General features: G+C 39.9%; 1 protein-coding gene across 2 annotated transcripts in view; it reads right to left on the bottom strand.

Annotated features, from left to right (window-relative positions):
• LOC127530837 (uncharacterized) overlaps positions 1 to 15,325 on the bottom strand; it is a 61,028-nt gene that overhangs the window by 36,370 nt on the left and 9,333 nt on the right. Inside the window, exons 1-2 of one of the 2 annotated variants that reach the window (XM_051938571.1) lie at positions 2,857 to 10,092; positions 1,013 to 1,123 (exon numbers count right to left, since the gene is read on the bottom strand). In XM_051938571.1, coding sequence (XP_051794531.1) covers positions 5,414 to 6,628 — 1,215 coding nt within the window. In that variant the 5' untranslated portion in view covers positions 6,629 to 10,092 and the 3' untranslated portion in view covers positions 1,013 to 1,123; positions 2,857 to 5,413. Of the gene's footprint in view, positions 1 to 1,012; positions 1,124 to 2,856; positions 10,093 to 15,325 lie in introns of those variants that run through there. The other variant, XR_007937520.1, reaches the window with a different exon arrangement.

The raw sequence follows: 15,325 nt of genomic DNA, 5'->3' as shown, positions 1-15,325 counted from the left end.
GAGGTTCCATTGGCTTTCAGCAGCCAATATGATGTTTTATTTTTCTTAAAAATTTTTGAGTGATCATTAAGGAGGTTCTAGTGGGCCTTCAGGAGGTTCTGGGGGGCCTTCAGGGGGGTTCTAGTGGGGATTCAGAATGGCTCTAGGGAGCCTTCAGGAGGTTCTTGGTGGCTTTCAGGGGTTCTAGGGAGCCTTCAGGAGGTTCCATTGGCTTTTAACAGCCAATAGGATGCTTTGTTTCTCTACAGGACTTTAGCGTGATCATTAAGGAGCTTCTAGTGGGCCTTCGGGGGGTTCTAGGGGGAATGGTAGAAGTTCTACAGGTTCTTTAAGGAGCATCAAGGTGGCTAAGAAAGCTGTCTTGTTTTTATAGAAGGTTCTACAAGGTCAGAGGTTGTTGAAAAGCCTCTAAAGATGTTCTAGGAGGTCGTTTGACTGCTCCATTGAGAAAGGTTTGTGGTCCCTCAAAGTTCCTTCCTTCAGAAGGTTCTGGTGGGGCTTGTGGAAGGTTTACGGTTCCTTTACTGTAGACCTCAGGTGCTAAGAACCTTCTGACAGAAGAACATTTTGACATTTATTGATCCTTTGAGAGGTTTTTCTGGTCACTAAGATGATTCTGGGGGTCTTTAAGGAGGTTCTAGTGGAAGTTCTGCCGGTCCTCCAGGAGTTAAAAGTTCTGAAGAAGTCTCTAATCGGTTTTAAGAGGTTCTACAAGTTTAGCGGACATTAATGACCAGGATGTATGAATTAAAGGTTCTATACTGCAGTTTACATTTGAGCAGACACGTTTAATACTTTCAGATAATTTTCCTGTCGTGTTGGAAATAAAATGCATAAATAAGAGTGAAGTCGTTCTAAATATGATTCTAAAGGATTAGCTGCTCAAACGGAGCGCTGTGAGTCGGGTTCTCTGTAGAACATTTGACTGATAACTGTGTTCTCAGACACTCAAGGAGGTTCATTCACAGCGAAGGACAGATTGTCTGTTTATCTCAGGGTTACAATAACTCACTAATTGCCTTGTTTCTGCTGCTGCCAGCGTAGGGAGTTCAGCGCCTGGTTCCAGAGCTCATCACAGTTCCAACACGTTCCGTCGGTTCTGCTGCAGAAACACCACGGCATCCTGAGACAGGTTCAAACAAATTCTGTAATCATTCCATCTTATAGGAATTACAACATGCTTCTTTTTCTGTGATTTTACTGGATATTATCTTTAACACAACAACACAGGAAAATAACAGTTTATTTAACATTTTCATTTCTTAATGTGTATTATTGTTCTTTCAAATAATATATTTTTAATAAATGAAAGTGAAATATTCAGAGTATCTGGAAGCAGGACAGTAAACAAGGTTCTGATTTGGAGTTTTAACGGACTGAGGTCTTCAGGATTCAGATAAATTAATAAAAAATCCACCTGATGGATTCATTATCATCTATTAAGAGTAAACAACAACCTCAGAGGGAGATTCTACTTCCTGTCAGCAGGTTTCTGACATGACTTAAGTTTACCGATAATAATATGTCTGGTTCAGTGTCGTCAAAACATTCTCATCAATTTTAATTCACAGCGTCTGAATCAGACAATGAATGGCAGCATGAAGTTCCACCTCACTGAACCTGACAAAGAGCCTCCAAGGACACAAACACTTCAAGTCCACAATGAAAACCTGAACGGGAAGTTTAGCGTGAAACAGGAGCTGATGGACGTCTGCCTCCATCAGACGTCTGACAGCAGAAACAAGCTGCAGATTCACAGCAGAAGACTCATTTAAGGAGCCAATAGGAGGCTAAAAGAGCTAATAGGAGGCTAAAGGAGCTAATGGAGCTAATGGGAGGCTAGGGAGCTAATAGGAGGCTAAAGGAGCTAATGGAGCTAATGGGAGGCTAGGGAGCTAAAGTTGGGTAAAGAAACTAAATCTGGTCAAAAATGACAAAAATTTGTCCAAACTGATTTAAAACTCGTCTAACGTGGTTTTAAAATTTGTCCAAAATTACTCAAAACTTGGCTAAAATGTCAAAATGTTGTCAAGAATTTTTTTTAAAAAGTTTTCTAAAATGACTTGAAATGTGTCTAAAACGACTAATAGATGCTCTGAAACAACTCAGAATGAGTTTAAAATGAAATTCATCCAAAATTACACTAAGTTAGCTAGTTTTAAATAAAAAAACAGATACCAAACAATGCAAGACTAAGAAGTCCCAAAGACGGATAAAATAAAAAGCACAAAGACACAAAATGACCAAAAACAAAGAAAAATAATTAATTTCTTTAATTATTTATTCAAACCTGAAAAACAAAACTAACAGGTGCTAAGAAGAATTGAATGGAGCTAACAGGAGCTAACAGGAGGCTAAAGGAGCTAATAGGAGGCTAAAGGAGCTAACAGGAGCTAATGCGAAGCTAAAGAAAATAACAGGAGGCTAAAGAAGCTAACAGGAGGCTAATGGAGCTAACGGAAGGCTAAAGGAGCTAACAGGAGGCTAAAGGAGCTAATAGGAGCTAATGCGAAGCTAAAGAAAATAACAGGAGGCTAAAGGAGCTAATAGGAGGCTAAAGGAGCAAACAGGAGGCTAAAGGAGCTAATAGGAGGCTAAAGGAGCTAACAGGAGTTAAAGCGAAGCTAAAGAAAATAACAGGAGGCTAAAGGAGCTAACAGGAGGCTAATGGAGCTAACAGGAGGCTAAAGGAGCTAATAGGAGCTAATGCGAAGCTAAAGGAAATAACAGGAGGCTAAAAGAGCAAACAGGAGCTAATAGCATCACTGAAAACATAAACAGCAGATGATGAGTGACAGATGAGACAACAGGTGGTTTGGAGATGAATGTGGAGCTGATATCCTCCATTTTCCTCACCCTCTCCCCCCTCTCCTTCCTCCTGTGGTTTCATCTTTGTTCAGGACTAATCATCTTCACCCTCCGACCTGAACCTCCTCCAGCTCCTTGCTCCCCTCCAGATGAGTAAAAAGAGGAAGTGACACGTTCCTGACTGTCTCAGCAGGAAGTCTTTGCTGGACTTTTCTCTAATAAAGTGAGAGGAGTAGTTTCCTACAGGAGTAGTTTCCTAGAGCAGCGTCCAGCGCTCCTCCTGATGTTCCTCCTGATGTCCTCCCTTCACCTGCAGCTCCACGTTAAATCCTAATCTCCTCAGCAGAACAATAAATAGTCTCAGTCAAACATCCGACCCAGATCGATCCATCATGAGCTCTGAGTGGGCGGAACAAGAAGCGCTTCTGCTGAGAACTAAATGTTTATCTCAGTGCTGCTAATCCACCAGAGCTGACGGAGAAACAACCAGAAAAGAGCTCCAGGAACAGAAGAACCCCAGTCTGGATGCTCACACTCATTTACAGGTTTTCCTACAAGAACAACACTGAGATTTTATGTTCTAATGTCCTCTCAACTCCAAACAGCAGCTATAGTCGTATTTTAATCACTGTATGTTTGTGTATCACTGCAATAAAACAACCTGGACCTCTATGGAAACAGCAAAACCACGACTAGAAGGACAGACGACGCAGACATGTCCAGATGACTCAAAACATCACACAAAATTGTAGCCTAGCTTAGCTAGACTGTATTCCCGTTATAAGGGATATACGGGAATACGGTCTAGCCCTCCTCCATTGACACATTTTGACAGGTTTTCAAGCTCCGAGCAGATCAGACCGAACCAATCAGAGCACCAGAGGCAGGAGTTACGATGCGACCGCAACAGAGCGAGGTTTCTCTTGTGCGCTTTCCTCTGTTTAGCACGGGCTGAATTTGTCCTTAAAACCTCAACAAGAAGCAGCTCTTAAAGCTTTTCTTTTTAAAAAGGATGTATTTTTAATTCCGGCAGGCTGTACGATAGAATGCGTAATGCTGCCCTCCACTGTTGAAAGGGAGAGCTTAGATTTTCCTCAGGACCCCTGTACGGCGAAGGAAGCTGTTAAAACTACAAACATCATGGCGGAAAGGCAGTTGTTAGGTCGCTTAGTGATTGTGTCACACATGTGTTACGCTGATTGGCTCTCTCCAATTCAAGCTGTGATCGGTAGTCCCGCCTCTGGGCTAGATTTGGTTCAATGGAGCAGTTCCAGACTGACTTTATGTGTATTTGTAATACACAATATAAAGACTGTCTGGTCCCCAGGCAAACAAAATTGAACACAAATGAATTAAAGTCAGTCTAAAATGACTAAAAATGTCTTAAAAACTCTAAAAAAAAAAAAGACTCAATATTGTCCAACATGACTCAAAAATTCACACAAAATGACACTACATTTAAGACAAATGACTTAGTCTAAAATGACAAAAAATATCTTAAGACCTGTGAAAAATAAAATGCCTCAATATGCCCAAAATGACCCAAATTCATCCTAGAGTGAAAATGACTCAAAACCTCTCCAAGATTATTTCAAATACATCAAAAATGATCCAAAATGACTCAGAACTTCTCCAAAACTACATACAAATTGTTCCAAACTTAGAATTGACCCATAATTACTTTAAACCTAACACAAATGGTCTCTCCAAAAGTACTAAAAATAACTGAATACCTGTAAAAAATGATTCCAAATTTGTCCAAAATGACTCAAAGTCTGACCATGCTGACTAAAAATACGTCTAAATGGCTCTTTCATAGTTTTAACATGTCCAAAAAGACTAAAGATGTGTGGAAACTTGTCCGTATGACCAAATTTGTCTAAAATGAGTCAAGACTTACTCCAAATCTCTCTAAGAATACTTCAAATTTGTCAAAAAATGCTTCTCCAAAACTGTTTGAAAAACGTTTCAACAATTCAAAACTTGTCAAAAGTTACTTGGAAATTATTCCAATGAACTCAAAACTGATCCAAGATGACTTGAAAAGTTTTAAAGCTTCTTTAAAATCATTCTAAATAGATCCAGAATGACCTAAATGTGTCCACATGAACTGAGTCATAGGAGTCTTGGCGGCTCCTCCTGAGGTTCCTCCTCTTGTTTCCTGGCTGATCTCCAGATGTTCATGTGGCTGTTTTCTATCATTTTGGGATGGTTTTGAGTCACATTTTGAACAGTTTACATCTCTCTTGGTCCTTTTGCAACACTTTTTGCTAACGTTCCATCGTTTTGTGGTTGTTTTCCTTCATATTTTTGTCATTTTCCTTTTTTTTTTAGGTCATTTTGTGTAAAATGTTGGTTACTTTACATCTTTTTGAGGTTGTATTACATCTTGAGGTAATTTTGCTTCACATTTGTCATTTTCCATCTTTATGAGGTCATTTTGTGTAAAATGTTTGTTTTTCACCTTTTTGTGGTGGTTTTGTGTAACAGGCTGGTCATTTTCCATCTTTTTGTAGTAGTTTTGCGTAAAATTTTAGTTTTTCACCTTTTTGTGGTAATTTTGCAAAAGCTTTGAGTAACTACATCTTTTTGAGGTTGTTTTGCATCACGTTTTTGTTGTTTTCCATATTTTTGAGATCATTTTGTCTGGCATGTTGTTTTTTGTATAACATCTTTTTAACGTCATTTTGTGTAGAATGTTGGTCGTCTTACATCTTTTTGACGTCATTTTGTGTAGAATGTTGGTCGTCTTACATCTTTTTGACGTCATTTTGTGTAGAATGTTGGTCGTCTTACATCTTTTTGACGTCATTTTGTGTAGAATGTTGGTCGTCTTACATCTTTTTGACGTCATTTTGTGTAGAATGTTGGTCGTCTTACATCTTTTTGACGTCATTTTGTGTAGAATGTTGGTCGTCTTACATCTTTTTGACGTAATTTTGTGAAGAATGTTGGTCGTTTTACATCTTTTTGACGTCATCTTGTGTAGAATGTTGGTCGTCTTACATCTTTTTGACGTAATTTTGTGAAGAATGTTGGTCGTTTTACATCTTTTTGACGTCATCTTGTGTAGAATGTTGGTCGTCTTACATCTTTTTGACGTAATTTTGTGAAGAATGTTGGTCGTTTGACATCTTTTTGACGTCATTTTGTGTAGAATGTTGGTCGTCTTACATCTTTTTGACGTCATTTTGTGAAGAATGTTGGTCGTCTTACATCTTTTTGACGTCATTTTGTGTAGACTGTTGGTCGTCTTACATCTTTTTGACGTCATTTTGTGTAGAATGTTGGTCGTCTTACATCTTTTTGACGTCATTTTGTGTAGAATGTTGGTCGTTTTACATCTTTTTGACGTCATTTTGTGTAGAATGTTGGTCGTCTTACATCTTTTTGACGTAATTTTGTGAAGAATGTTGGTCGTCTGACATCTTTTTGACGTCATTTTGTGAAGAATGTTGGTCGTTTGACATCTTTTTGATGTCATTTTGTGAAGAATGTTGGTCGTCTTACATCTTTTTGACGTCATTTTGTGTAGAATGTTGGTCGTCTTACATCTTTTTGACGTCATTTTGTGTAGAATGTTGGTCGTTTTATATCTTTTTAACGTCATTTTGTGTAGAATGTTGGTCGTCTTACATCTTTTTGACGTCATTTTGTGTAGAATGTTGGTCGTCTTACATCTTTTTGACGTAATTTTGTGAAGAATGTTGGTCGTTTTACATCTTTTTGACGTCATCTTGTGTAGAATGTTGGTCGTCTTACATCTTTTTGACGTAATTTTGTGAAGAATGTTGGTCGTTTGACATCTTTTTGACGTCATTTTGTGTAGAATGTTGGTCGTTTTACATCTTTTTGAGGTGGTTTTGTGTCACATTTTGAACATTTTCACTCGACTACTTCCTGGTAGAAAAGATTTGCTGATTTTCATTCGTCTCTATTTTCCACAACTCGACCGTTTACTGGCGGAAACAAACTGGGTGTAAGTCGGATGTATCTGGGCCGGCGCTTCCCTCGGCTCCATCTTTGATATTGCACCTCAGGTCATGGCTTTATCACAGATAAGAACGGGACGGAAAATGAATACGCAGCCGGAAGAGAAATGAAAGAGCAGAAAAAAGAAAAAAAGACCATGAGAAAGATTTCATATCTGGCCTCTCCTGCGCTGGAGTGCACCCCGCCAGAAAGGAACTATATTTATTCACAATGATCTATTCAGAAACTCAATTTTAACTCAATTAAAGCTCCTCTCCCTGTCGGTCATGCCTTTGTTGCGGTAATTGTCAGTCTCTGCTTCTCAGACTGCACTTCTTTGAACATGAATCGCGGCGGAGCTCAAACCTTCGGCAGAGCGAGGGGGAACATTTTAATTCAGCCTCACAAGAGGAAGAGAAACCATGAAGAGGAGCAGGTAGGAGTGGGTTAGAGAGCCTGCAGCCAGCGGGAAGGAAGGAGGGAGGACGTGCACACACACACACACACACTCACACACTTCTACATGCACACACACAAACACACACACACACTACATGCACACACACGCTACATGCACACACACACACTCCCGCTGCAGCAGAGAGCGAGTCGATGCAAATCGTCGACTAATGAATTTCTGAATTCCAGGCTTTGGCTCCTGTGATGGTAATGAGCTTATTTTGGCGTGAGCTCATAGAGGAGAGGAAATGAACACAATCATACGTGTGCACACAAACACACACACACCACAAACACACACACACACACACGGTGGTGATCCCAGCCAATCACAGCCTCCCGCTGACAGCAGCTCATCTTCCTCTCTGTCATCTTTTCTACCTGATGTTCTGCCTCCACGTGTCACCTGAGTTAGCGTGTTAGCATGTTAGCATGTCCGACAACCAGAGCCTGTTAGCTCATCTGGGTAGAAATGCACAAGAAGCGTCAAAAACTGCAGTTCTTCAAAGGTTCACGGCATGTTGGAGTTGTTTTGCATCACATTTTGAACCTTTTACATCTTTGTGTGGTTGTTTTGTGTCACTGTCTTTTTTTGTCACATTTTGGTCATTTTTTGTCAATGTGGTGAACTTGTGTAACGTAGCAGACATTTTACATCTTTTTGTGCTCATTTTATGTCTTTTTGTGCCACATTTTTACGTATTTTTGTGGTGCCTTGAGTCACCTTTTATGTCTTTTAGTCGTGTTACGGGTTTGACTGAGGCTCAGACCTAGCTTGGAAAATCCAAACTGAATCTCCATGTAATCTCCTATCTCCATGTTAGGAGATACAGGAGAGTCAGTTTGGCATTGGGCGAATTGAATCGCGTTTCCCTCCCGGTCCAGTTTGGTACGACCAATCATAGCACGGGAGGCGGGAGTTAATGCTGCGTCATCTTCAGCGCCTGGATTACCCATAAAGATGATGCTGGAGGAGGAGGAGGGGGGGGCCAAAGCGAATCTTTTTGTGGTCTCTTGGTGTTGTGGATGGCGTTAGTCGTTGCCTCTTTTCACTTGACGTTTCCGACGATGAGGAGGCAGTGGATGGCTCGTTACTTTTGGCTTCTTGCCGTTGTTTGTACAGAGGAAAATCCCGTTCCAAACGTGTGAGTAAATTTAAGCAACTTTTACACATACGCACCGACTTGGTTTGGCTCCGATTCAAAGTTATTCCTAACACCGCTAATCGTTCGGAAGGAGTCTTTTGTTGCGTAGCCTTTTCAAAAATAAGTGTTGTACTTCAGAGTACCCCATGTATTCACAGATTTTTGTGACAAAAACGGCAGTAATCACCGCGACGCTTTCTCGGCTGCATGCCATTGTTGTTTGGACTACATGGACTTCAAGGTCAATTTGTTTGTGCGTCACATCCGTGTTACGTTGATTGGTTCTTTCTCGTTCAAGCTGCATTCGTTAGCCCCTCCTTTTTGAAATCGTCTCCTATCATCACAATGCCAGACTGCCTTTATTTGTATTTATATTAATACATAAATAAAGTCAGTCTGGATTTTCCAGGCAAGCTCAGACCCAGGATGGACATCAAGACAGATCAGGTTAAAAAAAAGACTAAGACAAAAATTCAGACACAACTTAGAAAGCTAGGCTAAGGAACTGCTATGGGGAGTGATGCAACTAAAAAGCGACGACTACACAAACTGAGGAAAGCCGGGACTACAGAAAAAGTCCACAAGACTGCAACAGGACGTGATGCAACTCTAGCGACTTCCAAAAACTCTAAACTACAATATTCGTTGGAAGACCACAACAAAAAGTGGCGCAAAAAATGCTGCGCATACACAGCCGAAGCTTTACAGGCTGGAGAATATTAGAATATAAAAAGTAAGAACGACCACCCACGTTAGGCAACACCGAGGCAGGAAGGCAAATAAAACAACAACAACAAAGTACTACAGAACACGAATTAACCGAGGGTGAGTAGTTCCTCGAACGGCACAAGAATACGCTACAGATCAGAAATTCCGACTACAACTCAGATAGACAACGCAGAAGCCAAAAACTACAAGTATTCAAGATAACCTACTAGACAGGTAAGTCAGAAATGTTCACTAGAAGGAAACTACTCTCAACTAACAAACTACCTGGAATAACTTAGTGGTCAGGAATGCTCATAGTGGGAATAAGCAGAACTGACTGACTGGAGAGGAGAACTGTCAGCTGGGTGGTGGTCGGAGGTGGAGATGGAGAGAACTGGGGAGGCTGGAGGTTTGGGCAGACGGTCCAGAGGCTGGAGGTTTGGGCAGACGGTCCAGAGGCTGGAGGTTTGGACCGAGGGTCCAGAGGCTGGAGGTTTGGGCTGACGGTCCAGAGGCTGGAGGTTTGGGCTGACGGTCCAGAGGCTGGAGGTTTGGGCAGACGGTCCAGAGGCTGGAGGTTTGGGCTGACAGTCCAGAGGCTGGAGGTTTGGGCAGACGGTCCAGAGGCTGGAGGTTTGGACCGAGGGTCCAGAGGCTGGAGGTTTGGGCTGACGGTCCAGAGGCTGGAGGTTTGGGCAGACGGTCCAGAGGCTGGAGGTTTGGACCGAGGGTCCAGAGGCTGGAGGTTTGGGCTGACGGTCCAGAGGCTGGAGGTTTGGGCTGACGGTCCAGAGGCTGGAGGTTTGGGCCGAGGGTTCAGAGGCTGCGGTGACATTTCCTGGGGGAATGGAGTCCAGGTGGTTCCAGATGGATGGAACCCAGAGCTGGATTCTTCATGGCGAGTGGAGACCAGTCTTACTGCAGAGGAGTGACTTCTGATTGGTTCAGCGCCGCCTGCTCCCGCTCTGCTGATTGGAATTAAGCACACCTGTGTGGACGAACACACCTGAGAGACAGAAAGGGAGGGGAAGGGAGCAGGAGCAGGCTTTGTGTCACATTCTGGACATTTTTTCATCTTTTTGTGGTCATTTTGTGTCACGTTGTGGTCACTTTCATTTATTTGTGGCCAAAATCATTTATTTTTTTTACAATCTTTAACTATGAATTATTGTGTGTATGTGTGATATTTGCATTTATTTTCTATTTTGTTTTATCCTTTGACTACTGCCACCAGATTTTTTGTGTTGTTAACAGAACAATAACCGGTCTGACAGCCGCTCTGCTGAGCTAACAAACCTCTGGATGTAACAGAACATCTGACATGAAATCAAACAAGTTTATCTGCCAGACTGGATTTCTTTACGATCTGCTGATCGTTTCATTCTGATCCACTGTGACAGCAGGAGTCTGATGAATACTAACTGCGGTTCCAGCAGCTGTTTATCGTTCATTTACAACAGCTGGATGAGACGTTCTTCACATCTGCTGCTGGTGTCAGAACGACAAACAGGACGGCGGTAAAACAAGCAGCGATCGATGGAAGAAAAATAGATCAGAGGCTGTCAGGAAAACAACCAGATCGACCGCCGTTTAAATTAGCTTTCACTGGAGATGGATCTGGAAATAAACAGGAGCAGAAATCAGGTTTGTCTGCTGCTAGCACATCAACAGAACAGGCTGTCAGTGTTAAGAACATCTTTAACTACTGTACAGACCTGAAAATAATGAAGTCAAAGGGAAATTAGTTTATGAAGCGCATTAAAAAACAGGAAACGAGCTGGACAGTTAAAATATTATGCCATAAAAACATGAAACCCATTACACATCTGAACAGAAGTTAATAAAAAACAATAAAAGACCAAATAAAATAACAACTGAAGTCAGCATGCCGAGTTCTAAATCTACTTCCTGACATTGCATGCGATGCAAAATGACAACAAAAGGATGTAAAACGAACAAAATGTTGCACAAAATGACCCAAAAAGATGTAAAGTGACTGAAATGTGACTTAAAACAACCACAAAAAGACATTTAATCACCAATGTGATGCAAAACAACCATAAATAGATGTAAAATGTTCAAAATGTGACAAAGATCAACCATAAAATGATGTAAAACAACACAATGTTGACATAAAAATACATAAAATGACCAAAAAAGATGTACAATGACATGAATACAAAACAACCTCACAATGATGAAAAACAACCAAAATGTTAAACAAAATAACCACACAGACATAAATTACCACAATGTGACACAAAACAACTCCACAATTACACAAAGAGACTAATAAGAGATGCAAAACAACCAAATAAACACAAAAATGACCACAAACGGATGTAAAAGGTTCAAAATGTGAAACAAAACAACCAGAAAATGATGTAAAACAACAAAAAATGGATGCAAATCTACCACAGAAAGACATAAACCACCATGATGTTAAACAAAACAACTACAAAAAGACATAATTTACCACAATGTGACACAAAACAAGTTAAACGACAACAAAAAAGATACACAATGATCAAAATGTGACAAAAACAAAATAAAAAAGCAATAAATTACCAAAATACTGCATAAAATGACCACAAAGACATGCAAAACAACTGAAATGTGATGTCAAACAACAAAAAAGGCAAGAAATGGCCAAAACATTGCACAGAAATATGTATAACGACCAATAAGCGACACAAAACAACAAAAAAATGACGCAATACAATAAAAAAGTGACGTAAACAACCATGAAAACATGTGAACCAGCCACAAAACGACCACAAATAGAACTAAAATGTTCGAAATACGACATTAACCAACCACAAAAGCATGTAAAATGTTTAAAATGCAACATGAAACGACCAGCAAAAGACATAAAATGACTAAGATATCACACAAAACGACCACAAAATGTGACATTAACCAACCACAAAAGCATGAGAAATCACACAAAATGACCACAAATGGACATAAAAATGGTCCAAATGTGACATTAACCAACCACAAAAGCATGTAAAATGTCTAAACTGCAACATGAAACGACCAGCAAAAGACATAAAATGACTAAGATATCACACAAAACGACCACAAATAGACCTAAAATGTTCAAAATGTGACATTAACCAACCACAAAAGCATGTAAAATGTCTAAAATGCAACATGAAATGACCAGGAAATAGAGATATCACACAAAATGACCACAAATGGACATAAAATGGTCCAAATGTGACATTAAAGGACCAGGAAAAGACGAGTGACTGAATCAGAAGAAGCTCCTGACAGCAGCAGGTGATCTGGAGGAAACAGCATCAACATGTTTGATATAATTCTGCAGCTGCTGAAAGGCAGAAGATCAGCTTCCATCTGCTGGTGAGGCTCAGACTCCTGCTGTGAATCATGTTTACTGTGGAAACTGTCTGACAGCAAAATCCTTCCACAGACGTGTCAGAAATCAAGTCTTCCAGCAGAGCCCTGGATCGGCTCAGAATAAGGTCAGTCCATCAAAGATCAATAAATCTATCAGATCTCCACCTCAGAATTACACGATTCTTCATCAAAAAGATGCAAAATGTTCAAAATGTTACATAAAATTAACACAAAGAGACAAAAAACGAAGGTAAAATGCTGTAAGATGTAAAATGTGACAACGCGTCTAAAATATGACACAAAATACATAACATAAATACATAAAATGAGCAAAATGTGACGCAAAACAACAAAAAATGTAAAACCACAACAATGTGAGACAAAATAACCCCAAAATAAAACAACCAAAATGTTGTACAATGACCAGAAAAACACTGTTTTGTCTTTAACGCTACAGTTTCTTCTCCTTAGTTTCGTCTTTAACGTTACAGTTTCTTCTCCACTGTTTTAATTTAAATCTTCAGTTTCTTCTCCATGGTTTTGTCTTTAACGCTACAGTTTCTTCTCCACTGTTTTGTCTTTAACGCTACAGTTTCTTCTCCACTGTTTAGTCTTTAACGTTACAGTTTCTTCTCCACTGTTTAGTCTTTAACGTTACAGTTTCTTCTCCACTGTTTTGTCTTTAACGCTACAGTTTCTTCTCCACTGTTTAGTCTTTAACGTTACAGTTTCTTCTCCACTGTTTAGTCTTTAACGTTACAGTTTCTTCTCCATGGTTTTGTCTTTAACGCTACAGTTTCTTCTCCATGGTTTTGTCTTTAACGTTACAGTTTCTTCTCCATGGTTTTGTCTTTAACGCTACAGTTTCTTCTCCACTGTTTTGTCTTTAACGCTACAGTTTCTTCTCCACTGTTTAGTCTTTAACGTTACAGTTTCTTCTCCATGGTTTTGTCTTTAACGCTACAGTTTCTTCTCCATGGTTTTGTCTTTAACGCTACAGTTTCTTCTCCATGGTTTTGTCTTTAACGCTACAGTTTCTTCTCCATGGTTTTGTCTTTAACGCTACAGTTTCTTCTCCATGGTTTTGTCTTTAACGCTACAGTTTCTTCTCCACTGTTTTGTCTTTAACGCTGCAGATTCTTCTCCATGGTTTAGTCTTTAACGTTACAGTTTCTTCTCCATGGTTTTGTCTTTAACGCTACAGTTTCTTCTCCACTGTTTTGTCTTTAACGCTACAGTTTCTTCTCCACTGTTTAGTCTTTAACGTTACAGTTTCTTCTCCATGGTTTAGTCTTTAACGCTACAGTTTCTTCTCAACTGTTTAGTCTTTAACGCTGCAGATTTTTCCTCCAGTTTTGTCTTTCACGCCGTCACCCTGAAGCCGTTTCCTGACGTTCACCTGCTGCCTCCAGGATCCTCTCATGTATCGTGACTCAGTTTTCCTCCTTGGTTCCTCCCGTTAAACTCCCGCTGGGCCTCTCTGGGAACCTCCAACACCTTCATCTTCCTGTTTGTGCGTCAGGCGACGTCGGCAGCCTCCACGTCTTCCTCTGAAGCTCCGACTGATGAGCACTTCAAACAGCCGACGAGATGCTGCTATTTGTGTTTTAACTCGACGCTGTACCATCCCGTTCTGCTGCCGTTTGAAATGGAAAAACAAAAGACTTAAAGTTTGTGGCTTTAAAAGAATCCACAACGAAAGGTTTCAAATGAAATAGCTACGCCTAAAACAAATATTTACTGCTGCATCTGACTGTGTAGTTTGGTTTCTTTAAGAAGACTAAGATCTAATTTAGTATCTGCGGAAAATCTTTTCCAAACATTCCCGAAAAGACCCCAAAAAGATGCAAAATGTGACCCAAAACAACCCCAACATGACCCAAATCCACCAACATACGATGCAAAACGACCACAAAGAGTCGTAAAATGACCACAACGTGACACAAAACGACCACAAAGAGACGTAAAATGACCACAACGTGACACAAAACGACCACAAAGAGACGTAAAATGACCACAGCGTGACACAAAACGACCACAAAATTGACATAAATGACTAGGATTTAATGAAACACAATTACAAAAGACAGAAGACGTCCAAATGTCATAAAACAACCAAAATGTTACACAAAATGACCACAATGTGAAACAAAATGACCAATGAAAGATGCAAAACCACAACAACGTGAAGTAAAACAATCACAAAATAACAAACTGATTAAAAAATGATGCAAAAGATGTAACAGCAACAATGTCATGGAAAAGACGACACAAACCAAACAAAATATGATGCAAAACAACTCCAACATGACAAACTGACTAAAATATGGTGCAAAAGATGTAATATGATCAAAATGTCACACAAAATGACCCTTAAAAAGATGTAAAAACACAACGATGTGACGCAAAATCACCCCAACATGAAATAAAAGCACCAAAATATGATGCAAAACAACCGCAAAAAGACAAAAAGTGAGCACAATGTGACACAAAATAACCACAAAAAGACGAAAAATGATAAAAATGTAATGCAAAAGTACAATATGATTAAAATATGATGCAAAGATGTAGCATGGCCAAAAGGTCACAGAAAACGGACCCAAAAGACGTAAAATAAGAGGTTAAACAACTCCAAAATGACACAAACAAACAAAATATGATACAAAACGTCAAAAATGTCAGGCAAAAAGATAAAAAAAAGACGTAAAATGATGACGAGACACAAAACAACTCCAAAATGATGTCAAACAAACAAAATATGACGAAAAAGTGAAACAAATGTGACATTAAATGATCAAAAAAGGATGTAAAATGACACCAAAGTGGCACAAATCAACCTCAGAAAGACGGTAAAATGACCAACTTGTGAC

This window comes from Acanthochromis polyacanthus, chromosome 18 (assembly GCF_021347895.1).
Source record: "Acanthochromis polyacanthus isolate Apoly-LR-REF ecotype Palm Island chromosome 18, KAUST_Apoly_ChrSc, whole genome shotgun sequence".
NCBI classification, from domain to species: Eukaryota; Metazoa; Chordata; class Actinopteri; family Pomacentridae; genus Acanthochromis; species Acanthochromis polyacanthus.
Note: the sequence above shows the minus strand (reverse complement) of the source record. Positions and strands in the feature narration are given on the sequence as shown.